The sequence below is a fragment of the Lactuca sativa genome, chromosome 8 (assembly GCF_002870075.4).
Source record: "Lactuca sativa cultivar Salinas chromosome 8, Lsat_Salinas_v11, whole genome shotgun sequence".
NCBI lineage: Eukaryota > Viridiplantae > Streptophyta > Magnoliopsida > Asterales > Asteraceae > Lactuca > Lactuca sativa.
Genome location: NC_056630.2, coordinates 172,218,871 through 172,235,845, shown reverse-complemented (window position 1 = coordinate 172,235,845; position 16,975 = coordinate 172,218,871). Strand labels below are relative to the sequence as shown.

At 33.8% G+C, this 16,975-nt stretch overlaps 1 protein-coding gene across 1 annotated transcript; it reads left to right on the top strand.

Moving 5' to 3' along the window:
• The first annotated feature begins 7,242 nt into the window (after positions 1-7,242).
• On the top strand, positions 7,243-8,699 carry LOC111893661 (protein UNUSUAL FLORAL ORGANS). The gene has a single exon (XM_023889732.3). It carries the CDS (start codon positions 7,258-7,260, stop codon positions 8,572-8,574), a length of 1,317 nt encoding a protein of 438 aa, XP_023745500.1. The 5' UTR covers positions 7,243-7,257; the 3' UTR covers positions 8,575-8,699.
• Positions 8,700-16,975: the final 8,276 nt, after the last annotated feature.

Genomic DNA, 16,975 nt, shown 5'->3' with positions numbered 1-16,975 from the left:
AATCGCCAAAAATTGTATGTAGAGAGAAGGACAAGAGAGTATTCGATTTTGTGTATTAGAATGAGAAGCAAATGTCTCTTTCTATAATAGTCTTTGTAACTGTACTCATTAATTCGAAATTATATAAATTAATTATGCATTAACTCACATTAAATGCATCAGTTACAAAAGTTATATTATGGACAAAAACTATAAAGTTCTGCAAAAATGTTGCTTGCGAGGACCTGTAACTTCGGAGTTGCATTCATGTCCGCAAGTCGCGCCCACACATGAGTTCGTTAATTTTTGTTTATAAAATTCTTGATTCGCACCCCATACGCACACATATGTGTTAGAGTAAATGTGACATCCCATTTTCACAACTATTTTTTTTTTCATTTTTTGATTAAGATAAAGCTTTCCAATTTATTAATCCATTAATTAAGAAAACCATTTATTCCAAATTACATTATTGAAAAACAGAGTATCATAGAAACACATAATCTTCAATGTTGCTAATGAGTGTGTACAGTCCCGCCTTCACCTTCCCGCAATCACCGATGATACCTAAAAACATAAACAACTATGTAAGCATAAAGCTTAGTGAGTTTCCCCCAAAATACCACTAGATACACATAACAAACGACAACATGCATACAGAGCCTTCAGCCTGACTGGAACGTTGCACATGCCTACAGACTATCGGGAACGCTCACGGAACCTTCGACATGATTGGAACGACTTACCGGGCCTTCATCCTATCTGGAACGATCTCTGGAATACCAGGGTTTGTTGGCCTATCGTCTTAACCCAAACGCTCCACCCAAACCTTTGTAGTTTCAACTTACAGCCGACCTGCACAGGGTATCTTGGTCTACCGCACAAAGCAGGGCCGCCTCAACCCACCACCACCATATGTCAACATATAAAAAAATAAGGATAAAGCAGACACATAAAACGGGAAAACAACAATCATACTACTCACTCCCTTCTACCAGTCTTCTTACAATGCACAATCTCACTTCCAATTCTCCTCCATAAAATGCATAACCATAAGTAGAGAGAGGTGAGATAGCCACCTGAACAGATGATCCTAATCTAGAGTGACAATCAAACAAGGAACATGCAATAGAGCATAGACTAAGAGTTCTCAAGCTATCCTACATAACAGGTAGTCCCTAGGGCACTCCACCAGATGATAACTAGTAAGTACATATAACATACAAGTCCAACAGTGCACTATAGCATAGCAACATCCTATATACCAAGATACCGATCTAACATATCTCTACAACATAACAATATACTTAGTACCAGAATACAGATCTAGTAAATGACTACAACGTAGCACCATACTCGACACCCAAATACAGATCTAACAGATCACCACCGCCTATCAACATACTCAATGTCATAATACAAATTTAACAGATCACCACAACCTATCAACATACTCAATGCTAGAATACAGATCTAACCGATCACTACAACACAACAACATACCAAATAGCAACAATCTAGGAAATTCATGATCGTATATAATCAGAGGTGAGATAGTCACCCGGACATATGATCCTACCCTAGAACCACAACCAAACAAGGAACATGTAAGAGGGCATAGATGAAGAGTCCTCAGTCTATCCTATGTGACTATACACAGTCCCTATGACATTCCTCTACTAACAGATAACCGAAAACTATCGGGCCGACATTGGTGCCTTCGACCCACGGTACAATGAGGCAAAACTCACCTGAGATGAAGAAACCTGAGAATATTACGATCCGATCCCTACTACATTGCTTGCCCCTCGCGGATCCACTAACGTCAAAACCATACAAAGTCTTAATCAACAAAGTCAAAGTCCAAGGTCAAATATGGTCAAAAATCCATAAGTCAACTGAGTCAACTCAGCCGAGTCGACATAAGAGACGTACGCGGGGTGTACTCCAGATGTATGTTGGGCGTACTCCATCGCTGACTGCCATTGGCAGCCTTGACCATGTACGCGCTGCATACTCAGAGTACGCAGGGTGTACGCCCAAATCTTCCAATCTCCAATAAGTGCTTAATGCCATAATTCCTTACATCCAAATTTTAGATCCAAGGCTAAAATAACCTCTAGATTCATAAAGTTTCCATCTTTATGACTTTGCATGACCATTAAAAGCTTAACTCAACATCTTAGTCCATTAAAACCCTCTAGACGAACCACTTAGATCCCATATTTATGACTTAAGACCCCTCATAAGGTCTGAAAAGGACAACTTAATGGGTCAAGAACATGATATGTCCATGAATCACCACATTTGGGACAAAAAGGAACCAAAAACCAACCCAACACAAGATCTAAATGAAACTCCACCAAGATTAGAACTTTATACCTCCAAATGATGCCAAAAGGTGGAAAGGGCTTAGGATTAAAAGGTTCAATGTTGTTATTGGAATCTTGCTTACTATTATATATTTGCCTTAAATCTTTATTCCCTTCAAACTCAATCTTGAGGGCTTATGGGTTAGGGCTTATGCGAAGCTTAGGTTATATGGCTTAGGTGTAATACCTTTAAACTTAAGGTGTATATCATATGACTTACAACTTATGAAGTATAGCTTAGGACTTATGTACACACGTGTATACATACACAAGGTTCTAAATGGCATGAGGCGTGGCGTGGCGGCAAGGCCAAGCCTCAAGCATAACGAGCTATGGCGTTTTTCAAGGCGTGATGTAAGGCGAAGATTTTGTATTAAGTTAAAATTATATTACCACATAAATATAAATTTATATTAAATATAACTGCTTTTTAGAAGTGTTAGATCAATAACTAATAACAAAAAGTTAACAAAAACCACAATACTTGTATCTCCGATTTGAAAAGACATAACAAAGAGCAAAAAACTGTGTCTCAAACGAAAAAACACGCGCCATAACACGCCATGGCGCGCCATATCATGCCTTACCATGTGTCACGCCTAACAACAACGTTATGAAGCTTTTCGTAACGGCGAAGTCACGCCTCACGCCATGGCGCGCCTTTTAGAACACTGTACATACATATACATACACACACACACACACACATATATATATATATATATATATATATATATATATATATATATATATATATATATAAATACATTTACACATACATACATACTTACACATATACTTAAAAAAATTTATTAAAAAAAACATTTATATATAAGATTTAAATTTCATGATGACAACAAAAGCATATATATTATTTTTAAAATTATAAAAAAAAATATTATTAATAAAACTAAATTAAAAAAATATTTACAGTATTAGAAAATTTAAAAATTAGTTTTAATTTATTCCCTCATCTTCTTCTGATTCCAAAAATTTCAATTTTACGAGTTTGTGCCTTTGAGGCATGTAGTTTTTTTTACAAAAATGTCATACATTTTATTCTTTTATTTTAATATTGTACTCTATATTGGTTTTGTGAGGTGGTTTAGATTGTTGGTGGTGTTGATACGACTGGAACTGAGACCAAAGGAATGGTCCCGATACACAGTGATGAACAGGTACACCATTGAGGAAAATATGTTTCTTTCATATTTATATAATTCTAATAACCTCTCAGCAACCTAGAAAGATTAACTATCAACAAAATACAACCAAGCTAGAAATGTAACAGTAATTCAAAGAAGGGTAAGGTAGCTTAATTCAAATAGATAACCCCATATTCGAGAGAGTAGGAATTCTCCAAGTTTATAAGAACCTTACAAAATATGATTTACCCACACCAAAAATTTCCAGCAATAGAGATCGTGGCTAGAGCATAAACAAAAAGGATAATACTACTAAAAAAGACAATTCTTCCCTTTGGTAGCAACAACCACACACTCCACTAATGTTCACTTGGGCCCTTCTCCTTCTAGACCCTCTTTTCTCTTCTATGGTAAACCTTGAGAACATTGGACCTATCGAATTCACCAAAATATTTTTATTTGTTTGTATACTAGGTACCTGTTTATTGCTTGTGATATATTTACTTGTGAAGTTTATATCATACTCAAAACCTTGGTAAAGGAAGAAGAGGTAAAAAACTATTAGTATCTTATCTTTTAGGTTATGAGATCAAGAATTAGAAAGCATTGACTAATTTTTTTTACTATGATGGTAATAATAACTAATAAGTTCATTTCCTTTTCAGTTGATGAACTTGTTGTTTTCCTTCTTGGAACCAGAACATCCTTATTGTACCTTACCGGTTAAGTTGGTTACTTCAGTAAGGTAATTTTTCTTTACTTTTGTAAAAAATCATACTTATATTTTTCTAATTTGACGTTTAAGATGGGTGATTATGTGTTATTGTCTTATGTAGGTTGTTGCATGCATGTTGTTGTGGAAATCAACTCCTTTGATCAACTATATTCATGTTAGTTCTCCACATGAGTCTTTTTCTTTACCTTTTTACCGTTGTATATGCATTCATAATATTTTAAATATAATTACATAACAAAGTTGTTAACGATTTTTCTAATCAGACCCATCCAGACATTATCCAAAAGTTGGTTGACCTAATAGGAATTACATGTAACTCTAGATAGCGCAAAGTATCTTACATACCACCTGCGGCGCAGAAGACAAGGAGCATGTTTACTAGGAGGAACAATTAATGTAGCTTTCATTTTAGGACATACATTTCATTTTATGTTTGTATAGATGTTATGTATATTTTGATTACAATATTTTTGTATCTTATTTAACTTGGATATAGGATTAATGTTATTTTCTTCCGGTCTTGTTACTCATGTAATATATATTAAACATTTTAATATTATTGTCATCCATTCACAAATGTTACCGAATGTTCATTAGAACAATGATCACAAAATTAAATGTGGCTAAAGAGTAACAAATAGTCATACCAAATAGATAAAATACGATGGTTTTACCAATTAAGTATCACCAAAAACAATCAATAGTCACATTATTTCCTTTATAATTTTCTTTATGTGACTAAATGATATCATACATCATGATTTTACGTAAAAGAATGTAACTAAAGGTAAAAAATAGCCACATAATTTAGAAACAATGTGCTGCTATAACTTATATACGATGATGGTTTTAACAATTTAATATCACCAAAAGCAAAAAAATGATCGCATTCATTTCTATATGAGTTTTCTTTATGTGACTAAATGATATCATGTCATAGTATAACTTACATAAATGTCACTAAAGGGTAACTAATAGCCATATGAATCAGAAAAAGTTATACATACTATTCAGTGATGGTTTTAACAAATATGTATGACGAAAAGCAAACAATGGTCATATTTTTTTGTTATGTTATTTGTTCATGTGACTAAATGATTTTATACGTCATGCTTTACCATAAATGAATGTAACTAAATGGTACCAAATGACCACATCATTTACAAAATAAATGTTGCTATAAGTAATATTCAACCATGTTTTTCATAATTATGTATCACTAATACCCAACCAATTGTCACATTATTTTCTTTAAAAGTTTTGTTTATGTGACTAAATGATATCATACGTCACGATTAAACATAAATAAATGTGACTAAAGTGTATACAATAGCCACATTACATATAAAGTAACTACGGTTAACACCAACCCGTCTCACGTTATATGTAATTAAAATGTATATTATAGCCACATTTTTAAATGATGAATTCCAATGTGGCCGTAAGACACCTATGGTGTCACGACATACGGTCACACTTTTGACGAAAAAAAATAAGTGTAGTCATAGGATAAGATCATATTTTTTAGGTCTTAAAAAGTATGATCATAGGTCATTTTTATTATAGTGTTGACTTTGATGAACAAGTTACACTGAACTAGCTTTTTATGTTAGCGATGCATGTTTAGGGATTTAATCATTTAGACGAGACTTCTTTAGGTTATTCTTGTGCAAATTCTTTTTATTTTTGTTTTAGGATATCTTTTCTTTACTAAGGTGTCTAACTTTTGACACGATTTAGCACGTTGTCGTGTTTGTATTGCTTTTCATGTTATATATGATTAAATATGAATTAAAGAGACTATTATATTATTTTATGTTTATCGTGTTGTGTTGTGTTTTAATCAACTCATTTTCTTGTTAATGAAAATAAACACGACATGGTGTCGTGTCATATTCGTGCTATATAAAATATTGTTGTGTCAGACAAAAACACGACACAATTACCTGATTTGACACCCCTAAATACAAAGCTTCGACTAATGCCGCTTGACGAAGTTGAGTATTTCTTCTAGGCCAAGCTTAGGGTTCGAATCCCGCGAATGGGGGCAAAGTCTCCCGGTGAAATGCTACGCGAAGCTTGGAAGCAGCTGGCTACGGGTGCACTGTACAGGACATTAGCCTATCATGAGCCAGTTTTATCAACGTTATTTTCTAAGCTTGTCCTTATTCATAGATTTAGGTCAACTTTAATAAATAAAACACTATAAAAAGAAAAAAAAAACAATTGTTGCCACTAATATTCCAAACGTTGACGGATAATAGTGGCGACTTGTCTAAAACTTTGTGCTATTGCTCAAGTTGTTGATGCTAATGAAATCACTATCAACAAAATCGTAATTTTTAGTTCATTCGTAGATATAACTCAATTTCAAATGAACCACAATCAATCTTAGCTGCGTGTTTTTACTTTTCGCATCTCTTTTATATCGGATTTATGGGTGTTTATCGAAATCATGAATATAACAAGTCCAACATATTTGTTAAATATTTATCAAATTAGCGTAAAAAACTCTCAAATACAAACATTTAACCACCAAAAAAGAAAATCTAGGCTCCTGACATTAAGCGTGTAAGGAGTGAATATTAACGATGTTGTCTACAGCCGACGTGTGTTTAGTGTCAATCTTCCAATCAATTTTCCTCCTCCCCTGTAGTACTTGTCCTTTCTTCCTCGGCCATTGACATGAAAACACTGTGTTGATAGATGCATCCATCAGACTCACCCACCTGACAACCTCCTTTTTCCATCTTCTCACTTCTACTCCTGTATGTTTACTTCTGTCCAGGTGGTCCTATATAATCACAAATGCATCAAAGAAGACGACGGAAAATAGAGGAAACCCTAACCCTTTTGTCTTCATTTCCTCTTCAATCCTTCGCTCTCACTACTACAACTTCTCTTTATATAATCTCCACTGAATTTGAGATCATCAAACACTTGAACCACACTCCCTCCCCGGCCCCCTTAGAAACAACCTTAACTTTCCTATTACATTAACTGCTTCTAAAACCTTAACTTTCCTATGGAAGTTTTTGATCACACCCATTATGTCACCACCTTTCCGTTTTCTTATCCTTTCGCCACTACTACCACCTTCACCACCAATCCTCCATGGATGGACAGCAGGATATGGAGTAGACTCCCTCAAAGTCTTGTTGATCGAGTCATCGCCTTCTTGCCACCACCTGCGTTCTTCCGAGCTCGATCTGTATGCAAGAGATGGTACTCTCTCTTATTCTCTCACACCTTCCTTCAAATGTATCTTCAGATCAACCCAAAACCCTACTTTTTCATCTTCTTCAAACAAAAAACCACTCAACCTAAAACCACCACCACCACCACCATCTTTAAAACCACTAACACCACCGCTGCCGATAGCGTTGTCCCTCAGGAAGGTTACATCTTTGATCCCGAAACGCTTTCGTGGCATCGTCTCGTTTTCCCATTAATCCCACATGGGTTTTCTCCGACGTGTTCCTCTGGTGGACTCATCTGTTGGGTGTCTGATGAAGCAGGTTCGAAAGGCCTGCTCCTTTCAAACCCCCTCTTCTCATCTCTAGTGACTCCACTTCCTTCTACCTTGAGGCCTAGGCTTTTTCCTTCCGTAGGGTTATCCATAACAAACACTTCAATAGATGTTATGGTAGCTGGGGACGACATGATATCTCCTTACGCCGTCAAGAATTTGAGTACTGAAAGCTTCCACGTAGACCTGGGTGGTTTTTATTCCATCTGGGGCACCACTTCTTCTCTTCCAAGACTATGCAGCCTGGAGTCTGGCAGGATGGTGTACGTCCAGCAACAAGGAGGTTCAGCAGGTAAATTCTACTGCATGAACTACAGTCCTTTCAGTGTGTTGGGTTACGATATGGGACGAAATGAATGGTGTAAGATCCAGGCTCCTATGAGGAGGTTTCTGAGATCCCCAAGTCTGATTGAGAGCAGAGGGAAGCTGGTGTTGCTAGCGGCGGTGGAGAAGAGCAAGCTTAATGTGCCGAGGAGTCTGAGAATGTGGGCACTGCAGAGCTGCGGGACAACATGGGTTGAGATAGAAAGGATGCCGCAGCAGCTGTATGCTCAGTTTGCGGAGTTGGAAGGAGGGAGAGGGTTCACTTGTGTTGGAAACGGGGAGTTTGTGGTGGTGATGATTATGGGAACGGCACCGGAGAAGGCGTTGTTGTTTGATTTTGGGAAGAAGAGGTGGGTTTGGATTCCTCCGTGCCCTTTTGTTAGCGGCGGCGGTGGAGGCGTCGAGTTGAATGGCTTTGTGTACGAGCCTAGACTTGTTACGCCTGTGACTGGACTTCTTGATCAGCTGACTACGATTAATCCCTTTTAGCTTCCTTTTTCTATCTGTATCGGCTAGTTTCCTTTTTAGGGTTAATTATGTGAAATGAATCTAGCTAGTGACGAATCAACAATGCACTGCCTAAAAATATTTAACGTATGTTAATATTAATTAAATCCGTCCATGTATTCCTATAGGCTAATTCCCAGTTTCCGACCAAATATATGTTGGAATATTGTGAAATGAAAAAAAAAAAACAATATTATTATCTTTAAAAAGTTTAAGATAATACAATGATATCTATTATGGATACGAGTCTTTGACATCCCAATCAAAACAAAATTACGTTCATTTAATTAGGATGCAAGATCTTTTATTAAACTTTTTGTTCCATGCCATGTTTTGAAAAATGGACCTGACCGACCAGTTCAACTGATTTAACCGGGAACCGGTCCCAAAATGGTTTTTAGAGGCCAAAATTGTTTGTGCTGTGTGAACCGATAAAACCGGTCCGGTTGAACCTATAAAACATATAAAAACTTGCGAATTTTAAAAATATTTATTTTTCCATTTTTTGTATTTTTTATTTAGTTAAAATTAATAATAATGTAGTTATAATATCACCTGGTTTTTTCTGATTTTTAAGACCGTTTTGGACCAGTTTAACCATCGAACAGATAAACAAGATAATAGAGACGACAAAAATCGTCGTTATTGTTCACCATAGTCGCCGCTAATACCTTTACCGACGATAAATCGTCGTTAATGTTCAAAATCGTTGCTAATGTATATGTTGTTGGTGTTGTTCAAAGTAGCCTTTGGCGCCACTTATAATGTCGTTGCTGTTGCTATTGCTTTTTTTTAATCAATCCTTTTCGAGTGTCAAAAAATCGATACGTAATAACATTAAACATAGATAACTGATACTTAAAATGCAGAAAAAACAATTACATACCAACATCCACTTAAATACAGAAAAGTGATATAATACCATACATATACCAAAATATATAACAAAATTCTTATAAATTTATGTGATACTACAAGGTCTAACAAAAGATAAAACTAATATTACGTGTTATCGTCTTCATTCCCTCAGGTCGCAATTTCGCACTATACAACGGATCGTTAAGCATCGATCGGTGATTCTACAATTATATAATAAATAATAACATAGAAACTTATAAATTGCCAATTACCTAACTATCTAATTGTCATTTACCAAACTATCAAATTAACAATTACATATACACATATACCAAATACATAAATACACATACATATACCAATTGCACAAATACACACCAAATGCAACAAATGTTTCTAGCCAATAATGTTTTTCATAGCAATTAAAGTGTGGATGCACAACAACAAACAAGCCACTAAGAACATTTTACTAGCACTTTATAATACTCTTTTAATTAGTTTGTACTCATTTTTCTAAATTATATAAAATAGGTTTAACTTCTTCTAATCTACTTATTGTTTGTTTCTGGCTAATGATGATTATTATAATTTTCACAATCAACATGAACAAAATATGTAGAGGATTAGGAACATATGCCAAATAGACTCAAGACCACACACATATACGAGATCAAATACACATAAAATGTAACACCCTTATCCGCAAGTATGATTCTCTAAGGTAAAAATTGTCTCTTTTTTTTGCATTTTTATGTCCTATGCTGAGCGCAGGAGAGTCCCCTACGCTGAGCGTAGGTGGAATATTTCATGTTGGGGCTAAATGACTTATGATGAGTTCCTCCGAGTGTAGGTGCACAACACCTAACCCTAATACTTTTGGTTGTGATCTATATGTAAAGGCTCTAACTCCTTGAGGGCCTCTCCATGCTCAACCTCCACCCTCTTATTCAGTCACGTCGAAAACCTAGCCACATTGTGAGAGTTTTGAGGCCTTAGAGTATTCGTGTGTGCATATTTGAAGAAGGAGATCACTGGAGAAGCATTTAGGAGCTCCAAGCTTTATAAATCCAGATTTTGCACCTCATAGTCCACCTCAATAAGTATAAAGTTCCCATCTTGATGTTCTTTCATGCGAGATCTAGTTTGGTCATGGATTTATATGCTTTTTGTCCCATAATCTTGGTGTTTTTTAGTATGAGTTACTCTAGACTATTTAAAGTCCATTTCCAAATGTTTTTAGGGTTGTTGAGTCATAAAAATGAGATCTTGGTCACTCTCATCCATCCATGCATGAGTTCTTGAGCATTAGAGCACTTCATGGACTTAAGTTTTGGTTTTATTGATTTTTTTTGGCATGCAAATGGGTAAAGTCAAAGACTCTATCCACTATTGTCGTTTATTTGGTTCACATCTGAAAATTTTAGGAACTAACTTTCTGTATTAAGAGCTTAATGAGATTTTTGGACATCAGATGACTACACTAAGTATAGATTCCTTTATGCTTAGCTTGTCGTAGTTTTGGCCTGTTTTCATCTGGAGCTCTACGCTAAGCATAAAGCAATATGTGTGCTGAGTGTAGGTTGACTAAGGGTTGAGTATTAACTTTTGACCATGGTTGACTTTTGGTCAAATTAGGGTTTTAGGATGTAGACTGAGAGGGTATTTCTTTATTGTTGTTAGGTGTCTTGTTGTACCTTTCTACTCTGTTTGTGAGTTGTTGTGTCTGTTGGATTTGCTGTTTAAGCCCATAACTACAACTGGGATGTACTTGACCTGATTATAGTATGGTCCTTTTGGGTTGCCTTCACTGCTGCAATTTGATAGGATGGACTTTTGAGAATAAGGTTATTTATGATTTATTAATATATTACAAGTATAATATATCAATATGAAATCATATTATTTAATTATTATTGATCAAGAATTAATTTGGAATTAATTTTGTGGTCAAAAGAGACTAATTAAATATATGGGGATTGATTATGTAAATCAATGATTCTTATAATATGGGCCAATGATCCATGATTATTTAGATAGGCTCAACCAATGAGATAATCCATAGAGGTTAAACCCATGGAGCATAAGAATGTGGAAGGTCATGGAGCATTAGGGTTTACAAAGTGTAACCCTAGCATTTTCTACACTATAAATAAACCCCCTTAGTGCCAAAATTGCGATCATATTCATTCTAAGAGAGTGAAGTTTATTTTGTGCTAAGTAACTATTCTCTCAAGCCTCCTCTTGCATATTGGTGCTTGTGAACCATTAGAGGCATCACACTTGAGGTACTCAATCTTTCAAAGGTCAAGACCAACAAGTCCTTCTAAAAGGTAAGTCGTCTAACTAGTTGTATTGTTCGTTTGACAATTTGTATGCTAGTTAGGACAATGCTTTGGAAAATTGGAAATATGCATGTACAATTAGAGAAAACATAGATCCAAAGCATTTAGGGTTGCATGTGCACCATAGGAGTGTTATAGTGCTCAAAACTCAATAGTGGTATCAGAGCCTAGGATTGTTTATGTTATACTTCATGCTTATTGGTTTTCAAAGTTAAAAAAAAAATCGATTTTCTGCATTTTGACCGGTGAACTCGCCGAGTCCACTAGCTGACTCAATGAGTCCACTCAAAAACTGACCAACTCGATGAGTCTAGTTCATGCACTCGCCGAGTTAGTGCTCCTGTGTGCAAAATTTCGACTTTTTTTGGCCAGAATTGGATTAGGATCATTACCCCAAACTGTTTTTTTAACCATGAAATCTGTTTTTGATATGGTAATGATCATGGTTATCCAAATAAAAGATAATTGTCATAATTTCAAGATTTTTATTAGTTTATATGATTAGGCTGATGTCTTGAAGATTGTTAATATGAATTATCTTGTTCTTATAAGTTTAACTAGATTATAGATGCATTATTTGATTGTTGTGTTAATCAAAATAATGATCTAAATGCCTTTAATGGACTCCATAACTTGTACTCAAGTTATGGAAAATCAAGAGTCTTTTTATAAAACCAACATTAACTCATAAGTTATAGAATTGAAGAGTATTGACAAGTTTCAAAACTTGTCTTCAAGTTTTGGAATTTGTAAAGTCTCACTAATGAAACTTTAATTCCAAACTCTAGAGTTTTAAAAGTTAAAATTCAACCTTTATATTTTATAATATTTTAAGTTATATATATATATATATATATATATATATATATATATATATATATATATATATATATATATATATATAGAGTCAAGATCAAATAAGAAGAAAATTTTTGGTAGGAAGGTAAAAAGTTTTTTTTCTACATATTTTTTTAGTGAACAATCAAAATGAATCATTAGATGATTCAAAATTAAGATGATTCACAAGAAAAAATTCCCCAAAAAACATCTTCATGATTCATTTTTAAGTATTTAAAAAAAAATCACTTTTATGATAATTTTAGTAAATAACAACAAAATCATTGTATAAATGAATCATCGAGATGTTTTTTTTTGAGATTTTTTGGTGAATCATGTTATTTTTGATTCATCTAGTGATTCATTTGTTTTGTTCGTCAAAAAAATATATAGAAAAAAAAGTTTCTTATCTTCCTACCAAAAAAAATTTCTTGCCGGATCTATATATATATATATATATATATATATATATATATATATATATATATATATATATATATATATATATATATATATATATATGTAAGATTTTAAAGTTAAGAGATCTTATTAGTTGAAAGCTTATTGTTTTAGGATTAGATCTCCAAACCTTTTTTGTCTTGCTTATTTAATCATGTTCAACCCTAAGATCTCCTCCATGGACGTTTTCTTTTCTTTCTCATTGTTGTTTGAAGTTTATAAGTCAATTTATTGAAGCCATGGCCAAATCCCTTCATATTCTAGTTTGAAGGTAGTTTTCCTTTATTTATTTTCCTCTCAAATTTGATTCTAGGACTGGTAAGGGTATCAATTTTGACTTTCATGTTATTGTTGTGAGTTTATGTCAAGCTCTAATTCCTATTTTAATTCCATTTGATGATTTAACCAACAAATTTATTAAACTTATAGCATTTGAGATTCATGGAGGGTTGGAAGAATTCCAACCCTAAGTCTATGTAATTTTTTGAATCAAATGGTTTGAGTTGTGAATCCGTGATGTTTTTATAATTATTTCATGTATCTAGATCATCATCCATGTTTGAATTTGCAAATCATGTTTCTATTTGTTTCTAATTGAGTTATGGTGAAGTTTTGGGGTTATTTTTTTCCTTAAACCTAGCTTCTCAAATTAAGAAATTTTTATTCTTATGGGGTTATGAACTTATTTTGAAGTCCAATTCATGTACTCTAGTATAACTCTAAGTTCATGAAAGTAAGTCATTTGGATCCATGTATAAATTGAATATCTAAATCTATAAACCCATATCTAGTGTTGTACTTAAGCTTCATTGAATTATTCATTAGCTATGGTACTTATTAAAAGATATAAATATAGTGCATCAACATTGTTAGATTATTCATAGTTAATTCAAGTTATTATTCCAAGGTTTATCACTTTGAAAATGTAATTGAAATTTACAATTTCAATGGTAGAAACGCCATTGGAATGGACTTTTTTTTGGGAAAAATGCTTAACCATCACAGAAACAAAATGATTATTTGTAAATGAAACATGAAAGGTTAATGAAGAATGATTTCAGTAAGAGTAACTAAGATTTTATGCACATATGATTACAACTTCTTTAAGGATAATGTTAGGTCGTCAAACAAACAAATAATAGGGGTGTAAAAATATTGCTAAATTATAACGAAAGTTAGTAAATCATAAAGTAAGGATCGTATTCACAAAGACACATAACCATCATGAAATACCTCTTTGCACAAGGTAAAATGAGTTGAAACTGAAACGTTAAAAGTAAAAGTTGGGTTTTTAATTAACTAAAAGCAAAACTAACATAATAATGGCATAAAATAAAACAAAGATGAGATTTTTAAAAAAATCAGATTTTGAGACAATTATGGTTCCCTGTTCTATTCAACTATATGCAATTGATTCATGAATTGACGTTTAGACAATTTCTTAAATTGAATTAGTAATAATCAATATTGAAAATTTCTAATATCACTTTACTAGTCAGATTATCTAATTAAAAACAATCTTCTTAATTAGACCTAACTTTATTGACCCTAATCTAGAAAAGCTCTTAGAATTTGGTTCACAAGTCACATTAAGTTTCTTACAGGTTTCCCAACAATACTCAATACTTCTCAAAAGATCAGAATCCTAAAAGTATGTGATTTTATGTTTACAATGAGTATAATCCAAAGTTAAGAACCAAACATTGTTTGTTACTTGCGTTAATTCATAAGACAATTACAGATCCATACAAATCCACTAACTTTACTTAAATTAAACTAATTCATGCGTCGTTCATGAGAACAAAATAAATTCAAGCACTTCGTTAAAAACAAAACATAAATCACAAGGTTAAACTCAAGTCTAAAGCATCAAATCAATGAAATGAACCACACATAATTGAAATGAAAATTTAAAACTAGAAAAGAAGGTTTTTAGCCAGATATGGCTAAAAAGTAAAAACACTAGTTCAAATGATAAGCATACCATATATGAGCTCCAAATTATGTTCTTCATTGTTACGATGCTCCAAGATTCTTCTTCAACAACCAAAAATCATATATGATCGATATAATTGATGGGTTTTAGCCATAAGAACTTTCCTATGTGTGCATGCAAAACTCTAATGCTTGGATCTAGGCTTTCTAATTAAACATGCTTTGAATCCAAGACTTCTAATGGCTAATTAGGTTAAATAACAACATTGAAACAGATCTAGAACCATACCTTTGAGTTCCTTGTTGATCTTGTGGTCTTGGAGCTTCTAGAGTCACAAATGTCACTCCTCTAATGGCTTACAAACACCAATAGCAAGAAAGATGATTTAGGAGAGAGGAGAGGGGAGGAAATCGGCCAGGGTTCTCTTACTTTAGGAGAGGTGCCGATTTCCCTTGCCCATGGGATCTATTTATACTTGTAGACTCCTTAAGGGTTACAACCTAAACCCTAATTGGATAATCTTCTCTTAAGGCTATCCAAATCCTTTCCTTAGATAAGTCATGGACGATTTTGAAGCTATCATAGCTTCTAGAATCCGTCCCTTGTATATCTATAAGGATTTATAGTCTAAAGCTTAACTATCAAACAATTAACAGTTTATACCCCTTTATTTAATTAATCTCTTTAAGTCACCAAATTAATTCCAATTAATTCTATGACTTATATTAATCAAATAACAATATATTATTCTTTATATTATTCTCATAATATACTAATAATATTTACTCTCTCTTATTAAATCATCCCATCAAGTTGCTATGGTGAAGGCAACCCAAAAGGACCATGCACAACCGGGTCAAATACTTGCCTAATATAGTTGCAGCCTTAGACACTATTCCAACAATAATGACCTAAGACTCGTATATATACATTACTAGATTACGTATCGACCAAGTAACCCTTGACCAGAACGATTCAAATTTGGCATTGGGTTGTCTCGACCTAGTCATCCCGGAGGACCAAAATTGTAAGTTTTCGACATTTTCCGACTTTCTGACTAACTTTTGACCACTTTGACCTCGACTCAACCGTTTCAAAATTTGAATCGATTGAGTCAACTTTTGTTTTTTGTCCCAAAACGTGATTTTGACGGACTTGATTGAGTCCAGGTTGACCTAGGTGAAGCCTGACTCGGTCGTGTAATTTTCTAGAGTTTTCTGGATCTTCGATTTTTCGACTTTTACATTTTAACTCCCTATCAACATCCTAAGAGTATTCCAAGCTTTGAATCACCTGAAAATCATATTAAAACGTGCACATCAACATGTACCACAAATTTTCCAGAAGGCCCTGAAATGCAAAATGCATGAGATTAAAAGCCTAATAATGATACAAATGCATGAAACAGATGTTGGGTTTTATTCAAAAAATTGTCTAATTATATAGTCAAAACTACGAGACTGGCAATGGAAGCATTGTAAGATTTGAATAAGCTTAAATCCATTTTCACCCACCATGGATCATTTGCAAAGCATGCAAAGATTAAATCAACCATAAAAGGAAAATATATTACAACCTCTGAAGACTTTGGTTTCTCTTGGGAGCTTAGAAGTTGGTGAAGAATGTAAAGTAGAACCCCACTTTAGTTAGCAACACCAAAAAATCATTCAACTTGGTAAGAGGTTAGTTTTGGACTCATGTAACAATAAAAACACTCTTAAGCTTTAAGTCAAAAAATGGAGGGAGAGGGATGATTTTTGAGAGAAGAAGAAAAGAAAGAATCAACCCTAAATGCCAGTATTCTTCTTCCTTTTATACACACATCTAAGTTAAACATCTTAAGAGACACCATACTTTATTTATGACAAAGTAAGTAAGGTATGAGATGTGAAATAATGAAAAAATGAGCAAGCAAACACCAACACTCCACCCCTATGGATGCTCCCAGACA